The 23559-nt window shown below is 46.4% G+C and overlaps 1 protein-coding gene across 1 annotated transcript; it reads left to right on the top strand.

The window, feature by feature from the left end:
- The first annotated feature begins 4801 nt into the window (after positions 1-4801).
- On the top strand, positions 4802-19188 carry LOC135808351 (uncharacterized). Its single transcript, XM_065321529.1, has 6 exons — positions 4802-6094; positions 10397-10509; positions 11641-11957; positions 13581-13763; positions 16222-16560; positions 18428-19188. The coding sequence occupies exons 1-6, from the start codon at positions 5073-5075 to the stop codon at positions 18545-18547; spliced, it is 2094 nt and encodes a 697-aa protein (XP_065177601.1). The 5' UTR covers positions 4802-5072; the 3' UTR covers positions 18548-19188.
- The last annotated feature ends 4371 nt before the right edge of the window (positions 19189-23559 follow it).

Below are 23559 nucleotides of genomic sequence, written 5' to 3'. Positions count from 1 at the left end.
AAACTATTTCGTTTTGTGAAAAAAGTTCGATATTTACGGACGACCCCTTAGGCACAAGTGGCAACGTTGCCACACTACACAAAAGAGCATGATTCGAACACGAATTTTAGGGTAATAACACTATCTTTCTGGACACACAAATTCGGCTTATGAATGCGCTGACAAACAGCTTCCAAAACTTGTAACTGCAAAAGATAACCATGACGAGCACGGCACAAAACAGAAAAACAGGAATCAGAATAAGTACGACAACAGTCAGTACTAGAAACCAAATGATTGTATACTTTTTAAGACTTGTTATTACGAGACGGACGCACACAATCTCGACTCACGCGCACACCCTCACACTCACTCTCACCCTCACTCAGCTCACCTTCTCCCTCACTGTCCGAATCAGAACCTGCTCCGTCATCCACAGCGGTTTGACTCTCCTCCTCACTTGCATCGTCCTGCGTCTCACCTTCACCACCCACGCCAACCGTGAATGCCGTTGCCTTCATGTCAGTCGTCGTCCTTTCCGATTGTTTCCTTTGTATTTTTACCGTGAATTCATAGGTCCGGTTGTAATCTGCTGTAGATCTGCGTGGTCTGTCATTTGCTGCTTTGTTTTGTGGATTTGTTGTTGTTGTTGTTGGATGTGAAGCTGGTGTTGTTGTTGGATGTGAAGCTGGTGTTGTTGTTGGATGTGAAGCTGGTGTTGTTGTTGGATGTGAAGCTGGTGTTGTTGTTGGATGTGAAGCTGGTGTTGTTGTTGGATGTGAAGCTGGTGTTGTTGTTGGATGTGAAGCTGGTGTTGTTGTTGCAGCCATGGTTGTTGGTCTTTCTGTTGAATTCAGCTCTGGTTCCGGTGGGACAAATCGACCGCCACGGGTGCTCCCCACCAACACAGACCTCGAAGGAGGAGGGTCAGGGGGGAGGCAGAGGTGCTGTCACCACTCGAGGCACAGCCCCATGCAAAGCACCCAGAGGCACAGACTTAGGCACACCCGAGGGCTGCACCAATGGCGGTTCCGCACGCACCTCCAAAGAGCTGCCAAGCTCAAGCCCGTCCAACACAGATGTCAGAGGGGGAACGGCAGACAGCGGCGGGGAACTATCCTGCCGTGTAGGTGATGGGTTTTTCCTAGGCCTCCCGCGTTTGGGCCTCTCAGATTGCGCACTGGGTGGAAGGATGTGAAGTGGAGTGTGTTGTTTGATACGTGCGTTCAGGTGCTGAACAGTCCTACCAACATACCGACTAGCACATTCAGAAGCCGAATTTGTGTGTCCAGAAAGATAGTGTTATTACCCTAAAATAATTGTTCAAATAATGTTCTTTTGTGTAGTGTGGCAACGTTGCCACTTGTGCCTAAATGTGTTTTGTCACCTTCTTGTTTATTATTGTTATTATTATCATTCGTTCTCACTTTTTTGTTTTTGTTGCTGATACACACTTGCGCCCTTAGTTCTTACTTGTATACCCTTGTTTTCTGCACACGTTTGTGAGAAATCGCACCTCGATATTCCAGTGCTGTCATTGTATCGTGTCACCCTACCTTGATTGCTATAATTATTATTATTTCCTTTGTTCTCATTTTGTTCTTTAGTACAACGGTGATTCCTGAAGAGTGTTGTACGAAAACTTGTTCGAATAATAATAATAATACTAAGGCCAAACTAAAGAAGGTGTGTGGTTCGACTAACATGGACATTTTTTTTACGGGCGGGCGGGCGGATTTTTTTTTTTTTAATATATTTTTTAGTACATGTAAATACACTGTATACCGTACGCGTATCGAGTAGACTCTACTAGTACTACCAGCACAAGGCAGCTAGCAGTCGTACCACTCACTGCACTGCACTGCAGTACAACTACAAGTCAAGTCCAAAAGGAGCCGCCTAGCGTCCGCAGACTCACGCCGCACAGCACGTAGACGTGGACGTGTTCAGTCCACGTACGTCAGTCACACGACAGCCCGCCGAAAAAAAGTTACGGTCGGGCTGAAATTGTACGGTCGGTCGGGTGAGTCGAACCACACACCTTCTTTAGTTTGGCCTAAGTATCTAATATTGACTGAGTACGAGGTCAATATTGGAAATAAAAGCCGAGTAAAAGACCGAGGCGAAGCCGAGGTCTTTTACGAGGTCTTTTATTTCCTATCTGACCAAGTACGAAGTCAATATTAGATTTATCACGACTAGCCAAAGCCTGTGTTCAATCGCTAAAAAGGAGTCAAATATAAGCGGTCAATATAGCCCTAAGCAGTGAAATATGCAGGAATATTTGACTGCTTAGGTATGGCAAAATCTATGTGAGTCAATACTAAGGGAGTGATAATAATTATTATAGCAATCAAGGTAGGGTAACACGATACAATGACAGCACTGGAATATCGAGGTGCGATTTCTCACAAAAGTGTGCAGAAAACAAGGGTATACAGGTCTGCTCTCGATATAACAACTCTCACTTGTACATAAACCTCGTTAGTACAAAAAAAGTCAAATCCCGCGCCGAAACAGCATCACTCCCATACAAATGTTGTTCTACACAACATAATCCTACATAACATAAACCTCGACATAACACACGCTACGGCGGTCCCCGACGTGCGCACTCTCGAATCAGTATACTCTCGATACAACATAAATTCACGTGCACGGTATGATCAAGCGGTAGCTGTAGCTAGGCAGTTTGGGCCAGTTTACAGTCCTATCTATATATAGGCCTACATCACGTAAACCTCGGCATAACGCACCCTAGCCTAGGCTACGGCGCAGTCCCCGACGTGCACACTCTCGATACAACGTAGATTCACGTGCGCGGCACAATCAAGCTGTAGCCGTAGCTAGCCAGTTTAGTCCTATGTGCATATTCTGCGGCATTGATGGTATCTGATGTCGATGGTGGTAAAGTGTGTATATGTTTGCACGGTTGAACCCGCCTTGTAATACCCTTCATTTTGAGGTGCATCTTGTATTTTACAATTTACACACGGTTTTCTACATAACATAACTCTCCGAAGGATGTACCCAGAGTGCTGACAGTGCTCAACACCACAAAGGCAGAGCGTAATACACAACAGAACAACAAGGACAATCAAGGCTTGTTTGCTGCTACTTTAAGTTTCATGCTCACGCAATCATCAGGCAACATGAAGATCGGGTGCCGACCATGCCGGTGTAATATGCCAGGAGAGGGTGGTATAAAAAGCTGTGTGAGACTGTGGGGGCTAGCGCAGTAGCGGTGGTGTTTTAGGCAGGGGCTGTGTGCAGAGTGTGTGGTTGTTGAAGGCAGGGGCTAGCAGTGCAGTGTTAGCGCGGAGTGTGTGGCTGGTGTGGGCAGGAGGTGGTGAACAATGCGTGTGGATGTTGTAGGCAGGAGGCTGTAGAGCTAGCTAGCAGTGTGATAATAGCGCAATGTAAATGGATATGGCTGGTGTGGGCAGGGTGTTATGAGCAAGGTGTGTGAATGTGAATTAACATAACTCTCGATATAACATAATGTTTGCGTGGTCCCAGAGATTACGTTATATGGAGATTAGACCTGTACAAGTAAAAACTAAGCGTGACAAGTGTGTATCAGCAACAAAAACAAAAAAGTGAGAACGAATGATAATTGCAATTTCAAATTTGGACTTCACGGAGAATTTTCAAAGTGTTAGGACATTTGAGGCCACATGCCACGTACTGCTCTTTTCTCTCCGAAACTCAACACTTGCAAGCCAGATATGAAAGAAAGAAAAAATCATCAGTCACACCACCGGGACTCGAACCAGGGACCTTGCTATTCGCGAGCAATGCTCTAACCAACTGAGCTACAGTATGACTCTTATCCACAGTGATGGTAAATCTATCCTTCTTCGATCAATCAACATCTGGCTTGCATCATACTTCTTTCTTTCATATCTGGCTTGCAAGTGTTGAGTTTCGGAGAGAAAAGAGCAGTACGTGGCATGTGGCCTCAAATGTCCTAACGAATGATAATAATAACAATAAAAAACAAGAAGGTGACAAAAACACATTTAGGCACAAGTGGCAACAATGTTGCCACACTACACAAAAGAACATTATTAACAATTTTAGGGTAATAACACTATCTTTCTGGACACACAAATTCGGCTTATGAATGCGCTGACAAACAGCTTCCAAAACTTGTAACTGCAAAAGATAACCATGACGAGCACGGCACAAAACAGAAAAACAGGAATCAGAATAAGTACGACAACAGTCAGTACTAGAAACCAAATGATTGTATACTTTTTAAGACTTGTTATTACGAGACGGACGCACACAATCTCGACTCACGCGCACACCCTCCGTAAGGCATCGGCTGTGCTAGACGCAAAGCACTCGGCAATCGTGTACCGTGGCTTTGTCCGCCCTGTGTTAGAGTATGGCATGCTGGTGTGGATGAGCGCAGCCCCCACCACCTTGGCCCGCCTCACTGCCATCCAGCGCCGAGATGGATCATACCTCCCGAGCCTCGACATTCGCCGTACCGTAGCAGGGCTCTGCTTTCTGTATACATGTACAAGCTGCACTTTGTGGAGGGTCCGGAAATGGTGAAAGCCATTACGCGGCAACATACTACCAAGAGTACATAACCCTTGATACTACTAATAATATTGCCAGTACGGTAGTACAGACAGTACATCATGTGACGTGTGCTGTCTGTCACCGCCCAGGTCACCGTGGTTACTGAGGTGCGAACCTTGTATGCATGTACTAGATCTGCAGGGCGCGCCATGTCACCTTCCCCGTAGCCTGGGCGTAGATCAAAACTGAGCTGGCTTGAGACTCAAGTCAAGGCTCACTACTCCTCTTCGCCTCAGTCTTCTCAACTCAAGGTCGTCGACCTAGCTGCGTGGGCGCATAGGTAGGAGGAGGCCGTCGGAGGAGAGTACAGTCTGGATAACACCAGTGGGCGACCTAGTCCTTGAGGCTTTCGTAACAATACGAACTGTGTCACAGGCTAAACAACCTTCAACAGAGCCGGAAACCTCACCCTGCGCTGCGCTCACGACCGCTAACCGTGTATCAGCTGAGCGGAGAAGAGAACAAGTAGCAGCGGCGTACTTTTGTCCACATTTGACATGGCGTCGAGCTCAAAAGACGAGGACATACAGGAGTGCCTGAAGAAGTTCCATTTTGCGGCTATGGTCGAAACCCTGGACGTATTCCTTGAGAAGATGTCTGACTTCAAGAAGGCAGTAGTTGCCGGCCGCAAGTGCAGCGTTGACACCAGTTGGGTGGTGTCACAGACATTTGCCAATTCGACGGTTCTGCTCCGGAGTATTCGTTTCGGGAACACGGCAGTTTTCGACTGGCTGATGGCTACTAGAGGTATCGATATTCAGCAGCGCGGCCAAATCCCTGCATACATCGACGGTAGTCCAGTGAAAAACGCCACGCCGCTGTGGGTAGCGGCGGCAGGTGGCTACAAGGAAATGACAGCAGCGTTGCTGGCACGCCATGTCCAAGTGGACGCACGCACAGCGACCAACTCAACTCCGCTGCGAGGCGCTGCACTTAGCGGCGAGCTGGAGACTCTGAAAATGTTGATGAGAGCCGGTGCAGACATTAACGCAGCGGACGAGGACGGTGTCACGCCCCTTCTTGCCGCCATTGCTCTTGGTCATACAAGTATAGTTGAACTACTACTGGAGAAGAGAGCTATTCTTGAAGGGGATCGTGAAGGACTTGACGTGTTCATGACAGCAGCTGTGTATCGTCAGGAGAAGGTGCTCAACATACTCTCCAAGGCACTGTGCGCAGCTGTGGGAAATCGGAACAAGATCCTGGAGGCCTATCATGTCCTGGGATTCGAGTTCGCCGCAGTGATGACAAAGGAACAGAGCCAGGGCCAAAAAAAACCCAAAAGTTACAATAGAGCGTGGAAAACGGCACTAATGCTGAGCAAAAAGTGGCTTGCTGCTCTGCCGAAGTACGAACCACTGGCAGTGTGTGGTGACGTGAATGTTGAAGGCTTGTTGAACACAGAACAATCTATAGATTTATTGTGCGACAACAGTGACCATGGTGTCATCGAACCGCTACAACTTACGGTACTCGAAAATTTGCTGCCTACTCATCCGATCACCGGCTGTCTATTCAGGTAAGACTGTGTGTGTGCACGCGCACACTCGTGTGTGCGTGCGTGCGCATGTGTGTGTGTGGGTGTGTGTGCATGCACGTGTGTGTGTGTGTGTGCGTGCACATGTGTGTGTGTGTGTGCGTGCATATGTGTGTGTGTGTGTGTATGTGTGTGTGTATGTGTGTGTGTATGTGTGTGTGTGTGCAGGTGTGTCCCATATGGTGCAGTGGTATGTGCAGCGATTTCCAATCGATAGATTGCGGGTTCGATTCCCGACGATTATGGTCACACACGTCTTTCTTCTCTTTCTCAGACTCTTCCTGACTTTTCTTTCATTCTCCTGGGTGGTTACCAACAGCCAGTGCATGCCGGAGTATGTGGTGTGATGTGTGTGCGGGGAAAAAAAGAAAAAAAGAAAAAAATGAAAAAGACCAAAAAAGGGATTCACTGGCCAGAAAATGTCACTCCAAATAGCTGTATGGTGTAGACCAGGCTGAATAGTGACGGTCAATTCTTCAGCCTTGCAAGCTGTTGAATGGTGTAATCCCAGCACAAGTTGCTATGGCTTCTGCCGTAGCATTGCTATCATCGCCTCCGGCGATGGGCGTCAAAGGTCAGGTGTGTGCAGGTGTGTGTGTGTGTGTGTGTGTGTGTGTGTGTGTGTACAGGTGTGTATATGACCGGAATCCTTAAGGTTCATGAATAGCAGGGTGGCTGACTTTGGCCTGGTTGAAGCTTACATCTTGTGGCAATGGTAGAGCATACCTAAGCTGCACTCATCCGGTCTCACAACATGCCCAAGTGCGCCAGAAAAAGGCACTTCAGTCAGCTGTGTGGTGTAGACCAGGCCAAAAATAGTGGCGGGCAATTCATCGGCCTTGGAAGCTGTTGTAGGGTGTAATCCCAGCACAAGTTGCTGCATGTTTGTCTAACCTAGCTTGTTCACTACTGGTATTCCCTGCATCATCTCTTCAGCGAGAGGCATGTCACGTTGTGGAAGTAGAAGTGTGTGCGTGTGCAGGGGCGTACCCAAGAGGGTCAGCAGGGTGGGTTTTCACAGATCATTCATATGGATACGCGTGACAGCTGGCCGCTTCCCCCTGGGCAGAAATCTTGCACAGATGCTATGGAGGGTAGAGTAAAAGTTGTCCACAGATATGTCAGGATCGCGCCTCTCCAGGCTCAAAGCTGCTGGCCAGTGTATGTGGAACATGGCAGTATTCATACTCGCGACAGTGTTGCTGTCTAGAGAATCCAAAGAAAAGACACTAAAATCAGGACATCCAGGGGAGTCGAACGAGCATCACGAGAACGATATGTGGGCATTTCTGGGCAGGGTACAGTACGGATGTGGCCAACAACGATAGAATGATCGGATTGACCAGTCAGGGTGCTGTAGCACGGAGGCAAGATATAGAGTCCGGTATATCAGTGACAACTAGGTCCAGAGCTGCCCCCATGCCAGACAATGACTCGTGTGTTGGAAAATTTACGAGCTGCGTGAGAGAGAACAATGGCATTATTGCATCTGATCATTCTGATGGCTTTGTCTTGCAAGCTTTGTAGCCACATGCAATTGCTGTTGCTAGTGTATTCATTCTGAAAGTACAAATGAACTTCAATTTCTCATCTGGACTCGGATGGAGAGGGCAAGGATGAATTTATTGAAAAGAAAAAAGGACCAAGGAACTACAAGTTATGCTGATTGTTTAGTAACTGGTGATGTTAGTGGACATTATAGCGTAACTTGTAGTTCCTTGGTCCATTTTCCTTTTCCATAAATTTCTCATCTGTTCCAACTTCTAAGGTCCTGACATGCTTAAAACCGTGCTCCATTCACAGCTGGGTGAAGAACCTTGCATTGAATTCCACAGCGCATCGCCTTGATGGCTGACATGCAGAAGTACAAGTTGATAGACGCAAGCGAATACTTTTAAAATAGTTACTTGTTAACAAGCACTGAGCCACTGAACACTGAGCCACTGAACACTGAGCCACTGAACACTGAGCCACTGAAGATGATAGCAGCATGCCTGGGTGAACATGATTTTTGGACCAAGTCTCATACTTGACTGGAACAATGAACCACGTGTTGTCCCTAACAACATACGTAGGATGTGTTTGACCTTGGAGCTGCTAGGCATGAGATGTAATGATCACCACTTTGGTTTGATCCCATCTTTCAGTAGCAGTTCTAGTGCTGAAAGGATCTCACTGGATACTCGTTAGCTTGCTCGCCAGAAACTCGGCTCGCTTGTGCGGCCAGTTTATTTGCACTAGCGAACACTGTCCACCGTACGGCTCTACATATAGCACTACACATGTCGACAGGACAGACAGTGCAACTAGTATCAACTAGTATTAAGTCAAGCGCCCAAAATGAAAACCACTTGCAGCCACAGTGACTGTGTCACGTGTCATGTGTCATTTGTCATGTGGCCTGCACGCTACAGAGTTGTTTTACTTGTGTTTACAGCTTTGTTTGGACTCCAAAGATGTCTTGTTCCGCATCTGCCGACCTGTCTCCAGGACATGCTTCTGGCAACTCTCCGTTCGAGCAAAAGTCACGCTCCAATGGCATACCTACCCGAATTTTGTAAAGCCTGGCTGAATTTTGTAAAACCTGGCTGAATTTCTACTTCCCTGGCCCTGGATTTGTTGAATGTGCCAAGGAATAAGTGCATGGGTCACACAGTGCAAGGAGTACAATTGTTACTTGCAACTTTACGTTGGTGACACCACCAAGTCGGCAGCCGGGGTGCCAGTTTCTAAGGAGTGGACTGTATGAGTGCCGCTTTTTCCTACGGAGGAGTGGAATGCAAAAATTGCAATTCTGGAATAAAACTATTCATGTAGAAAGGAAAAGGACATAATGGATACGAGTTAAGGGTAACTGTCCACCACTGTAACTAGATACTGTTCTAATTATAGTCAGAAAAGTCCCATGTCTTATGTCTAATGCCTCAGTACTCTGTCAGTTTTGTGCCTACGGTTGTTGCACTTTCTGACTGTACAATAGTATCTAGTTACAGTGGTTGACAGTTACCCTTAACTCGTATCTATCCATATGTCCTTTTCCTTTCCACATGTACATATTCAGGGGCATAGAAGCCGGTCCGGCCGGTCCGGCTTTGGCCGGACCACTTTTTTTTAACACAATACCCAAAGTGCCCAGAATGCAGGATTTTGCACCCTAATTCCAAAATTTCCCCGGGGGAGACCCCGCCCCCCCCCCCCCCCTCCTGCAGAACCACCTCCAACAGTGAACAGTGGTGCTACGCGCCTGATATTATACTATTGGCTCAGCATCCGAGTTTCAAAACTATTCATCCGCGTGTTATGGTGATTGATGATTGGTGATTTCTGCATCCTTTATACTCTGGGTAGCTCTATGAACTTATTCTCTCTGTGTCGATGTACTTGGACGTATTTAAAATATTCCGAAAACCGTTGGTTATTCCCGGGCTGTAGAGTCGCATTCTGTCCTGTTCAGTACTCTTGTGAGTCATAGTCCCCTTTCCCAACAAACAAACCAATCAGTGTAATTATCATAACTAGTAATCCAACAACTACTGAAGTACAGCAAACATGGCAACCAATATCACCATGGCAACATGGCAGCAACATGGCAATATCACCAGTGGGCATGAAGTTTAAATAATTATGTGTTCTACTTCTTTAATAGACGGACAGTGTGAGCCAGTGATGGAATCCCATCAGTTTCAGGCTAGTTTCAACTAGTCCTTGGCGGATAATGCTGGCAGGAAAACCGGCAGAATTGGGTACTTTTTCTGATATGTTTCATGATGTTCGGTATGTGGATAAAGAAATGGAGCAGAATTCAAGGACGTGCCTGCCATAAGGTTTGTATGGTTCTGCCAATTTCGCTGTTTTTTTAGCAGAATTTGCCAATTTTTAGTGGCATTATCCGCCAAGGGCTTGTTTCAACCCTGGTGAAATGCCTTGTACATGCAGGGTAACAAAGATGCAGCTAACAAGGTTCGTGATCTTGCCAGGCATGGGTCGTGAGACTTAACCACCGCACCCTCGCCGTTTATGGCACTACATCTGCCATCCTGGTATAGTCAGGCATGGTGATGACCTGATACAAGCGAAACTAACTTCTCCAAGCTGGTTGTGTTTCTCAACACAAATGTAAGCCGTTGGTAAGATGGACGTGCGAACTCTACTATACCTTCTACATGCATGGGTGCCACTACCTAGAGCCTGCCGTGATGCTCCTTTCCCTGCAGTCCTGTAACAATGAATTCCATGTCTTCTTGTCGTTCTCTGTTGATCTTGTGTGGTGAATTGATTTGTCAGGAAAGCCGCCAACTCGCGTCTGACAAACGACAGACAGTATAAGAAATGCCTGTCGCTATATGAGCACTCCATCAAGACTATGAAGAACTCCGACGCTACCTACTGTGGCCTCAGTAAGACTATGTTTGCAATGTAGGGAGTTCACCACTGATTTTCTCCTTTTGCGTTGTTAGTCGTATCCCAGTCGATCCGTGTGCTTCCTGAAATGCATACACCGGCGGAGAAAACCCAGAATATATCGGGAGGAAAATCTTGAAGGATACAAAAGAGTTGGGCAGGCACGCGCGATTGTGAGTTGCGTAGGGTGCTGATCATGTAGTATTTCCATATTCGGGATCGAAACACTCTTTTGGCCCATTTGGGTACTATAGTCTCGTGTCCACTCCCTGAGGCTCATGTAGGGAAAGGGTTGGGGGGAAGGGAGGGGGGAGGGGGGGGGGGGGGTGCTACACACAACCCTGCTGAAGTCTAAGACCTAAGGTAAACAAATTCAGATAGCTACAATGCGCACACACTTACTGAATAACAGGGAGGCAGGTGGCGGCTGGTGTTCTGGACACATTAAACAAGTCTGTTTGCAGCTGATTTTCAATGAAACAGTGCACAGTCCATTGCACAGTCCATTGCACAGTCCATTCAGAAAAATAGAGAAGCGCCGGCTCTGGCGAGTTCCCGTATTTGTTGATTTTTCGTGATTTTTTCGTACACAGTGCAGTGCTGCGAGACTTGAAACTTGAAAATGGGTCCAAAAGGTACCTGAACTTGGATTCGAAACGCTTATCGTACTGTCATGCAAGTGGAGTGAACGGCCTGGATTTTCATGATTTTCCCCAATTCTGTGCTTTGGGGGCAAAACCTGGCCGAAATCTTGTTATGGCTTGCTTTTTTGGAGAAATACTCACTTCGGAAACATCATTGGAAGTGCATTCCATGAGGATTGCCGAAAACAATTGTGAAAACTCAAAATTTGACCTAGTTATGGCCAAAAGCTAGGATATCATCTTTTTATGAATGCACTGTAGACCTGAATGAATGTGATTCACAAAGGCGTTGGCACAGGTACGTACCCGACCTTTCAACAACTGCAGGGTGCAAACCTATTTTTAACCCGGCCTTTTTGGCCTTTTGCTAACATCACTTTGCCAAGCCATTTTGGTGACTCTCAGTGACCATGCTATGCATGTGCTGTGTTTATCATGTCCAATATCTAAATATATATAATGGTTGACTGTGCATTTTTTCAGATGGACACGACATTATGTTTGAGTGGATCCACGCCATAAAAACGTGCATGGATGGAGGTTACCAGCCTGACAACTTTGCGCCATTTGCCCATTTCATGTATGGGGACTTGCAGTGGATGATGAATAACCACGGACGCTCAGAGTTGGTAGATAATACGTTTCACTTGTCTGTCCTGCTCCTGTCGATGTGGTACCGTATGCCATATGGTGTTGATAGCGAAGCATTCGCCGAACGCCAGGGAATGGCAATTGCGTTCGGAAATCTCGGCTACTTTGACCGGCTCCGATCTCAGTCGGTCCTCCACTTATTGTGCAGGGTGAGTTCCGCAGGGGGCCTTTTAAGCCAGGGGTATTGTGTGCGTCGCGAGCTACTTCAGTTAAAACAACACAGCATATGAAAATACTGACGACCCCCCCCCCCCCCCCTCCCCTCTCTAACATCAATTTTAAATGGGCATGCTCTCCGCCATGGATTTGAAGAAGTAAACTGAACTACAAGTCGTACATGTACCATATTTTCCAGGGTACAACTCGGAACTCGTATCCATCTAGTTTAGGGTCCCAAATTATTTCGCACTTTCCCAGTGTTCGGTGTACTTTCTGTGCACTTTCTGTGTACTTGAGAGCGTGGTTGAGTGTGTTTCGAAGTTTTGTGTCCTTAGAATTGTTTCCTTTGACTTTGTGGTAATTGTAATACGTAGCCGAGTGGTACTATTAGGTGCAGTGCGTGACTGCGTGTGCGTGTTCATGTGACATAAGTAACGACCACTTTGTTGATCCGGATGATCGAAGCATCCATACGAGTCGTACCAACAATGTCGAGAATATGTGGATGCGTGCTAAGCGCCAGCTCAAACTTCGGCATGTCTCGCCGAGTCGCGAGTTGTTTCCAACCTACCTCTGCGAGGTCGTGTGGAGGCAAAGAGTTCGAGAGGAACGAAACACACGTACACGGAAAGTACACAGAACACTGAGAAAATGCGAAATAATTTGGGACCCTACTAAACTAGATGATTACCAATATGTCCCTTTCCTTTTGAGCCCGGGCCCATTGAAAACCTCTGCCACGCAGTAAAACAATTTAATTCACTCTATGTGAGCAAACTTGATTTCAAACGATTCTTTCATGTATCCTGAGCACAGAACTGTTTTTGTTTTGGAAATACAACAAAGATTACAAAAGTTATGACCGTTTTCAGAAAGGTAGTTTTACGCGAAATTGGTATTTTTGAAATGGTAGTATGCACGCGCATGTAACTCCAGTTCAAACTTACGGAGCGACTCACATTTTTCACTGTACTCGTACATCCTAGGAGTCCTCTGTGCAGCGGTACAGCTAGACGCCAAGCCACGGAAGAAACGCGGAATCGATGTAGTTCCGTACTGACTCGTGACGTTCTAGCACGCGTGACGTTCTACAACGTCACGCGTGTGACAGTGGCAGTGGTCCTGACGTGTCAGAACGTCACGCGTGCTCAAAAGGTTAATTAAAACATTCAATACGGTTCCCGTGAGCCTCGACTGGAGGCTGAGTTCTCCGCATCCGCAGGAACGCCGCCACCATCTATATCAATGCACAGCTGCAGCAGATGCAGACGCAGATCCGGGGTGTAATAATAAGAATCCGGGGTGTAAACCGCACTTTGATACCCATAAAAACCCTCAGAACTCCCCCACGGCTAGGACAATGCATGTATGGTGTTATCAGACTACATTTCACATAGTGCAATCCATTATGGCACTAGCAATAGATTCTACATGTTGTCAGTTCAAAGTGTACAGCAAATCAGGTCACTTTTGCTAGAACTCTCTTCAGCTTGTGTGAACATCGCAGAAAATATGGCATCCCCCATGGTCGGCTTAGGTGTCTTCTAGAAGATTGATAGAAAAATCTTGAGCTGGTTACATCAAAGTGCTCTGTATGCTGCTATCCCGCACAGGAGGAGGTATCGGGCCTTGTGCCAGGAGTAAGCAAAGCCACTCCAGATCACTACTTGCCCAGCGCTGACCTACTGGCAGTGTTCCTCACGACTGCATCAGCCACCTCAATCAATACACGAGATGTCAATGGAAAGACTCCGCTCCATGTTGCCTTGGATACGTACCTAGCAGTGGACCGCCACGTAAGCGTGTTTGAAGGTCTTTTTCTGCTTCTTTTGAAGGGGAAGTATACCCTGAAATCAAATTTTCGCCGGTTGTAGTCTTCGGGGTGCTGAGTTGAATGGTCTTGATTCGAGGAAGCGGGGACGCTCCTTCCTCTCATCCCTATCGAGCTTGCCGCTTCCACCGAAATTGGGTGACTGCGCCCTACTAGATGGAGATCTGTATGCAAATTGCAAAATGTCACTAAAAGCGCTATTTTTTCTTATAAAAGCACAGATGATCGCGATTGGCCCATATGTTGTAGTTTTTGGACGCTGAGTCGACTGGTTTTGGTCCGAAAAGGTTGCGATGCAGCGTTCGGCCCTTATTCCTAATCGAACACGGTTGAGTAAGCGGTCATGTGCTCATGCGTACACCAATCACCTGGTCACCATGCCTGCAGGTTGAAACTTTCACACCAAGTTTGAACTCGAAGGTTCAAAGGTTCAACAACTCGAGTGACAGGAACACGCCTAAACAGGTTGTAGGCAGGGAGTAGTACGGTACTGTACTACTCCCTGGTTGTAAGTAAGTGATAGTTGTAGCCTGCGGGTACGGTGACCAGGTGACTGGTGTACTGGAGTGTAACTTGAAGCACACCTCTCACACTGGAGAGACAAAAGTATTCTTTGACTAAAAGTGAAATAGTGATATGTTAATACATTAACATTAATGCCAGTCTCGACGCATTGGGTCCTCAGTGTCGCAATTTCTTGTAGATGGAGCTGCAGAGCTGCCTCTACGCTGGCCGGCTGTCCCGAGCTATCTCCTGCAGCTTGTGGAGGTCCTGCAGGGTCTCCGGCTGTCCACGGCCCGTTGACTTCAAGTACGATGACAGAGTATACTGGAGGGTCGCCCTGGGCCTTCCTAGCCCTATGCCGTTTTCAGAAGTGCTAATTAGTGTGCCTTCGCCAACTGTGCGGGCGCGCATTGCAGCGCTTGGTACAAGGCTACGTTTCGATATTTTCTGTGGCCAGGTGAAGCTGATGAGTGAACGCAGTTGGCGTCAATGGAATGTGTCCAACTGCTAGCCGGTTGCATTCATACACTATGTATTGTGCAATGCTCACTTGTCGGTTTGAGCACTCTGGCAAGGTACGTTCGGGCCTGGTTTAAATCTGGCTTTGGAAATTTTATTTTTCATTGCTATCAGGTTCTTCCTAATTTTCTCTGTGCTGCGCCGACGAGTCCACAAAGGACGAAACAGTTCTGTCCGCAGATTGAGTATTTGTTATATTCCTTTATAGGAAAGGGTTTGCTCCCCACATTGGAGGCTGCGCTATTCCACCGACTTGACTTGACACTTGACTATGGGGAGCAAAGTTTCAGGCTGTCCAGTACAGTGCTCAATGGCGAAAGGCAGACGGCTAATTTAAACAACAAGCCGTCCTGAGCAAATCGTCATGTGATACTATACGTGATATTGCATTTTAGTTAGCCCACATCGTTTTTTATCTATGTTTCGCGTCCCCGGCGCGCGTGTATTTCACAGCCGAAGTGAAAAAAGAGAAAGAAAAAAAGAACATGTTTTTTTTGAAAATGCAATACAAATTTAATGCAAACCCAGAAAACTAGAAAAGGAAAAAAATGTACCAGAAAGAAAAACGGAAACATGATTGTTACATGGTAACTACGGCATCATTTGTTCTATTCATCGCATGATTGTACTCAGCTCACATACGTCATGTACATGTGTGTGTGGCTGGGCCGCAAGTCACGCAATCATCATACCACTTGTGTTTGGACCACAAGCATGGCAGAGGCGTGGCTTCCCATCGGCTGATAATGCTGACACAGTTTGGCCAGTTGTTACCAATCAGTAGCGATAGCATGTGCAACAAACTTACTTGACGACATTCAACGTATTGAAGTGAATACACTCGTGTATTCAACCCAATGCTGTAGACAGCAAACTGTTTCGGGGGATACACTCGTGTATTCATGTATGCATGTATGAATTAATAATGTTCAATGACTATGTACACGAACAGTGCCGGGTCTAAGCTTCATTGTACACAAATGCAATGCACGTACACTTTTTTTTTGGATGGCTTTTTTATTTTTTTCGCCCTCCCTCATTGAGGTGACGCGAACATAGAAAAAACGGCGTCGCCTTAGTCCATCGTTGTCATCAACTAAGTACAGTACTGTAGGATATCGGTGTTCGGTTTGTTACAATTCGTCCTCGCGAAACTATTTTCATCTCTGATAATATTGAGTATAAGAGAAGTACATGAAGTGTCACTTGCCGCTTGCATCGAGCATGTTAAACTGACTTTGACGCACCGTCGAGTAAGCAATGGCTAGACGTAAAGGAATATTCACATCTGGGGATCGTGTGTGTGTGTGTGTGTGTGTGTGCTGTGTGTTGTGTGTGTTTGTGTGTTGTGTGTGTGTGTTGTCTGTGTTGTTTGTGTTGTCTGTGTTGTCTGTGTGCAGAGATCTATGTATACGGGTTACCCTGCCTCGCTATACAGCAATCAAGATCTTGGTGTAACAAAAACACTGCTTAACACTATAGACCCAGAGCAAAAGAGAGCGCCCGTGGAGACAGACAAGGTTCTCTTCAGCCTTCATCCTGGTGGCAGTGGTAACACTAGATGGAATCCCAAGGCAGCATACAGTGTGGAGCAGAGCCGCGAAGAAGCAAAACGTCTTGTGCGGTTACTCCTGAGTCATGGCGCCTACTCACAGGGACGTGATTCGGAGGGTAGCCATCTTCCGGACAACGCCTTAGCTGCATGTCTAACTGGAGACGAGTTAGAGCAACTGGTAAAGGTTAGTTGAGTCGACTTGATCAACTGGTTCTCACTACATGTAATGTGTGTGCGTGTGTGTGTGTGTGTGTGTGTGTGTGTGTGTGTGTGTGTGTGTGTGTGTGTGTGTGTGTGTGTGTAGCATTGATTATCCGGACAATAGGTTATCCAGAATTGCTGGACCCACCCCCTCCCTGGGAAAAACTGCGCCGGAAATGGCACACCAGTGCATTCATATGCAGTTTGAAGTAGTCCGTAGATCTACACGTACCAGGTTGTTCGTGTGCACTAATGGCATGCCTGTCATTACTCGTGTAAAGTTCAGCAACGAAAATTGCTTTCGTCGCAATCACCGTACTGCGACACCGTTATGTAAGACCCCTGACGCCTGCATACTGCCATACGCTTAGCGTTTGCATGCCTGACTGTCTATACCTATTCCTCGTACTAGGAAAAACTTGATAATGCCACTGTTGTGCAACCTCCCAATCAACCGATTAAGTTTCTTCAGCTTTTTCAGTGGTCGTTTCTTACGTCAAACACTACGAAACGTTGTGCGCAACCTCTCTATTATCCAAACGCTTTCTGAATGTCGTCTACCCCAAAGGGTTAGGATGATCGATAGTACGCAACTGTGTTTTTGACTGGTCCACTCCCTTTTTCCGGTCTATTCCCATTCTTGGCACTTTCGGACGGCATAGCAGGATTTCAAAGACTTGCATCTGTAGTCGTGCAGAAAAAAAGAAGAAAAAAATTCGACGGGTTCGCATACCGGGCAGGTCAAGAACAAGGAGTTGTACAACCCCCTGGTCAAGAACCACCTTTCCGCTTCCGTGGGACGCCACCACCCAATGATCAGGCGTCAGATGCGGCTCCAAAACGTGCAGAGCAGTGGTAAATACTGAGAGATATGCTGTATACACCATGATGTACATACATGTGTCCCGCTGTTATGGCATTGTTGTACTTAAAAAAAAACAGATCATCTTTTTCTATGGGGTAGTGCCGGGCGCGGGAAGGATAATTTGGGACGTTTTTTTTTGCGGCTTCACGTCAAAATACATCCGAGAGGCCGGGGCAAGCAACTGCAAACCACTATATGCCTCTCGATCTATGCACTGGACTTGTTTTCTATGTAACATTCCCATGTTGGACCATCATCAGGCAGGAAACTTGGCACGCGTAAACTATTGAATCCAATACACCACACCACCACATTGCGCTCTTGGCCGATCCAAACTCTGCACTCACATCACCATCACCACAGCGAGGACAATTCCGGTATATAGATTGATTGCGTAAACTATTGTCTTATCAATACACTACAGCAGTGCTCCTAAATTACTACGGTGCAGTGTAGGGCTCCTAAATTACTACGGTGCAGTGTAGGGCTCCTGACGACACATCAGAAGAAAGAGAGAAGAGGGAGGATGTGTTACAGGTACATAGCACTAGCTCTGATATGTGCAAGGAACAAAACAGTAGTAGTTAGATCTGTCAGTTGGCAGCCCAGCGGCGTGAGTGCACATGCTATTGCCTAACGCGTTAACGGTGGACAATGGCTGGAAATGCAGGAATGTGCGTAGGTCAGCCTACACTCGGCCACTATCCATGCTTGCTATAAAACTGTTTCAAATGTTACGGACAGCATCCTATTAGCAACTATCTGAATACCTGGTAAATCGAAAGAATGAAGTGAATTGAGTTTGTTTTATCCTTGCCCGGGCTACTCCTTTCGGAAAGGTTTGAATTTTGATTATGGCGTCCTGAGCCCATTGCACTGTGTAGGGAGCTGTTAGTCCACCCGATATTCGTACTAGTACATGATTACAATTCATTCTGTACAGTGGCTGTTGTTGCTTGTTATGCTTACATGTATTTCGGTGCAGCTCGTTCCAATGAAGCAACTCACTGCCAAGGCTTTTATGGACCTGTGCCGTCAGACCAATAACCTCTCGATCTTAGACAAGCTGCCGCCTGTGCTGGCCGAATATTGTCTACATTTCTGATTAGCTTCGGTTCTCCGCGTATCTCTTGGTGTAGGTACACCATTGTGTGGAGCTGATGTGTGGAGCCAATAGTTTTTTTTAAATTTCCAGAACATGTCCGTTTCCTCACAAGAAAGTTCCGTTTGTGTTTATGATGCATGCCGGTGCCGCTTGCTCTGGAAAACAAGAGCAGCTTTCCGGCCTGCCGGGCATTAGTAATGCTCGTTTTGCTTGTGTTCCTAGAAGTTCTCTCGAGTGGAGAGATTATAGTGTCTGGGTCAGGCTCAGTGCTCTATTAATATTAGCCACGCGTGGCCTGGCCACAGACGGGCTGCACATGCACTAGTTATGGCATGCCTGCCCTCGCCGACACGCTCTCTGAAATTTCAACACAATGCAGCCTAATGAAGAAGCCCCCCCCCCTTTCCAGGCTGGCATACATGCAGGAGTGACCATTTCGCCAGCATTTTGCTTCTAATTTTTTAGTTCGACAAATTCTACTGCAGCTAGCTATCTGGCTGCAGCATCTACATTGTATTTTCCTATTTTTTGTAGTACTGTTGCAGTTGCTCTCAGTTCAAAACTGTGTATTCCACCTCTGCCAGTTGTTGTTCGCCAAACTGGACCTTCTTCACAATGAAAAAGCGGATGCACTTGCTTGATTGCCTCCAGCTGTACTGTGCTGAACTCATTGCCACATTGGGCTGGACGGAAAGAGTGCCTGAGCGAAGGGTGCGCTGCTGGTGTAACTGTAAGGTTTGACCTCTCCATGTCCATGCTGCCTCTGCCCCGTCGACTATGGACATGTCGACATGTCTGTAATGTAGATAGCAGTGTAGTGTGGGCTCCTCCTGTCCACGGCATTGCGCGGCTGCTTGCCGTGTGGTCCGATTCGGCACTTACAGGAAGCGGATTATGCTCGGAAATGACCAGATTATGCTCTAGCGGATGCTGACCAGATTATGCTCTAGCGGATGCTCGCAGGTAACTGGTTGCTCGAGAAAACGGCCAATTTAATTATGCATATGCTTCAGCAAAAAGACCAAAAGAACAGATAATATTCACTGGCTTGAGGGAAAGACGCGAACGGGAGAAGTCTGAAGAAAAATTGGCTGTCACCACCAGGACTCAAACCAGGGACGCTCGCTTGTAGCCAGCGATGCTCTAACCACTGAGCTATGGTGTAGTCGTCATCTCAGCAGAGACCGGTCAACATTTTCTTCAGACTTCGTAGCTCCCATTTCTTATGAATCCACACAGGGCTGAGGCGGGCGGGTGGGACGCAGCCCTCACTGTAACCCACACACGGACAATCATGAAAAAAACTTTGGCTCAGACCAATAGTGAATAGAGGCATCGGGCTTGAAAGTGATGACGTCAAAAACGGCCAGGGAGTAGCAAATTGACATCAGATTTCTATTTTGGATCCACTAAGGACTAAGGTGTGACTTTGCTATTGCCTCAGTATGTGGGTGCATAGCAACCCACTCATGTCGTATGCAGGGGTGACTTTTACTTCGCCACCAGTTGTAACCCCGCCCCCAGTAGCCAAATCAGTCCGTTTCACTGGTTACATCACCTTGCGGTGAGTAAGACGGCTGGAAATGTGCTTGGATGCATACAAATACTGGATCCAAGTGGATCCAATTTTTGAATTTTTGAAATTGTTGCTATGCTGTGACGTAGCACTTTCAAGCCCTAATAGGGCTTGAAAGTGCTACGTCACAGCATCATGATGTGGACTGGGAGCTTTGTGGAAGTACAAGACAATAGGCCTTATGCACGTTGTACAGATGCACGAAATCCCGTAGACCCGGTTGGGTGTTGAATGTGCAGGACCCTATTGTGTTTATTGCTATTTCCACAACGAAATGGGCCCTGAAGGCATTTCATACGAACACTTTTTCGACAGTGATCTAGCGAGTCGTTAGTTCAATCCCAAAGTGAAGAAGCTGGAAAAGTGAATGTTCGCCGCGAATTATGAGGCTAAATGGGTCAAACACGCATGTATAGCACACAATGAACACCCAACCGGGTATGTACACACCTACGGCCCTAGTGCAGAACTTCGTACATCTGTACAATGTGCATAAGGACTATACAGTCAACTTCGCTTATAACGACACTCAGCGGGGCATCAGAAAAGTGTAGTTATTTGCGAAGTGTCGTTATACCCGAAGTCTCATTATACAGTGGTCCCTCTATAATCCGGCACCATTTGTGCCACGAAAATCTGCTGGATTAGGGAGGGTGCTGGATTAACAAATCTGATCTACTGCTGCAATGTGCATGAAGAGGACATTTGGCTACTGAAAATTGTGCCGGTTTATCGAGGGTGCTGGATTATAAAGTGCCGGATTAGAGAGGGACGACTGTAGTATTACAGTTGGATGGGGCTCTGGGCATGGAAATTCTGCCGTTATTCGCGAATTGTCGTTATATCCGCAGTCGTTATTAGCGAAGTTGACTGTAGTCAATTCATGTACACTGCAGTGCTCCAACTCGAAAATCTTTTGTCACGCGTCTAGCTGTGCCCGTCAAGGCGATAAAAAGAAGCTTTCAGAGATTTTAAAAACCAACCGCTGATACTGTATAATCCGATCCGTTTACTCAGACGAAACAACACCATTATCACACACCGTGACCAGGCTTACAACCGACCACGCCAAGTACATGTAGATGACTGCATAATTATGATATAAATTATACCGTACTCACGCGATTAGAGCCCTCTCTTGAATAGTGCCCTAGTCTCCAAAACGGCAAGAGCCAGTGAAAAATAGAGCCCTCTCTTGAATAGTGCCCCCCCCCCCCGGTCTTGTAACCAAGCCCATGTGCAAGTTTGGTGTTCTTTTGCTAATGTTCTTGGCCACTTTGCACTGGTGTTTTCAGGAACAAAATCGCAGGTCTTGTTTCCGTTTCTGTGGAGTCGTGAGCGTTTACAGTACACTTTAGGCTCTGTTTTTCTTTGTTTTATGCTGGATGATGCAAATGTACCAGCAATGAAAAAATAGTGCCCTCTCTTGAATAATGCCCTCTCTTGAATACGGCCCCATCTGTGATGGACATTGAAAAAATAGTGCCCCAGGGGCACTAATCGCGCGAGTACCATTTTGAGTACGGGTAGGCTATTAATTTTTACCCGGCAGCGGCGTCAATGACGCGAGGCCCTGCCATAACGCAGTCACCGACTTAGTGCTGGGGCCAAGTCCGAAAAAGTCGCTTTATTGAGGAGTTGCATTTGACACCTCGTCCAGGAAAGATTTGACTTCAAATTCGGAGAGGCGAACCAACTATAGGAATTTTGGAGAAAACCAGAAGTTCCCAATGTTGTCCGTTTGGAAGTTATGAGCTATTTCCAAATTGCTTAGGTTACTATGGAAACCTGTGTGCAATTAGCCGTTTCTGAGGCAAAGCCAGTACAATTGTGGAGAACAAAGATACTTTGTTGGATGGCGAACTCTTTCGAAGACTATTATTGAAAACCAGAAGTTTATAGGACTGTCGGCTTCCTTGTTACAGGAATTTCTCCAATTTCTACGGTTACCACGGTAACGTGTATGCTTTTAGCCACTTCTAAGCCAAAATCAATGCATTTTCGGCCCTGTAGGCAGGTGGAAAGCAGATGTGGCTTACAGGTCTATCGGGCTGTTTCAAGCCTGACTTGTAGAGACTGGGACCCTCTCTCCTGATTTAGTGCCGGGATCCACACCGAGTCCTACACTACATGTCTTGCGACCATTTGAACGGTATGGGGCTAGCCCCACAGCCAGGTCGGGACATCACCAACCTCGTCTACAGCGAGCACCTTCTCGTGGTGTTGTCAGCTGACGAGCTGAGAGAAGGATGCCATGGGTAGAAGTTGGAGAAATGAAGAGAAGGGTATAAAAGAAAAGAAGAACAAACATAACAGAAACAATATAGAACCGAAGCTGAAAGGTTGAAAACAAAAGGATCAAGAGGATTTACGCAGAGCTGACATCCAAGAACAAGCAAGGAAAACACAACTGACAGTACAAAACAAAAACAAGAAGAATCAAACAACTCCCTAGCATAATGAGGGTCAGAACCGGAACTAGCCCAATAGTTCAAGTGGTCGCAAGACCGCGGTACTGGGGCTCTGCCAACCGTGGAGGTTGTTGCAAAGTCATAAGGAGCAAAGAGCACTGTTTTCGAACACAGTGCGTACTCCGCCTAGCGTGTATTAGCATGCTGGCAACCCAACTACATTTTGCACATGTATAATGTTCAACTTCAAGTACAGTCTGTATCGGCTATAGCGTACCCTTTTGATTTCCGTGATTTTATCACTATAACCGATGCATCACTATATGCGATACGATCGATTTTTTTCGATCAACACATGAAAGGCAGGGAAATACTTCCAGCATGGCGTTTTGACAAATGAGCATGCTGCATAGTTGACAGTGCCCGCATTTCCATAAAAAAATTCTCTTAAGTACATGTACATGTGTCACTATCAAAATAAGCAACGTGAAGAACGTGAAGAAAGAAAGAAAGAAAAATAGGGCCTTTGATATTATTGCAACATGTATTTTAAAGTTATCACTATAGCCGATAATAATGCAGTGTGTTATGCATGTTTTGATTCTTTGTTGCCATCATAATATCCGATATATCAATTCATCCGATAATATTGGTTATAGTGATATTTGTACTGGATAAAATACGTTTTGCTTTTGATATTTCGTACCAATATCACTGTAGCCGATATATTCTTATATCCGGTCACTCTATAGCCGATACAGACTGTACTGTATTTTTTCACATCCATAGTATACTCGGACTTTATCTTGCACAGACCAAGTTCCCTTTTCACTTGGAGATGACTTAGAAGACTCGAGAGATCTGAGTATGCAAACTGCTCCTTGGCAGGGCAGAAACCTCACTATTGTCACTTAAAGAACTCCAAACCTGCCGATGAATGATTGTCTCCAATACCTTGGCAATTGGCAAGAGATATGGGCAGTAGCTGATAGTTTGTCTACGGATTTGAAGAGAGGACGTACATG

This window comes from Sycon ciliatum, chromosome 2, assembly GCF_964019385.1.
Source record: "Sycon ciliatum chromosome 2, ocSycCili1.1, whole genome shotgun sequence".
NCBI lineage: Eukaryota > Metazoa > Porifera > Calcarea > Leucosolenida > Sycettidae > Sycon > Sycon ciliatum.
This window is presented reverse-complemented; position numbering and strand designations above follow the sequence as displayed.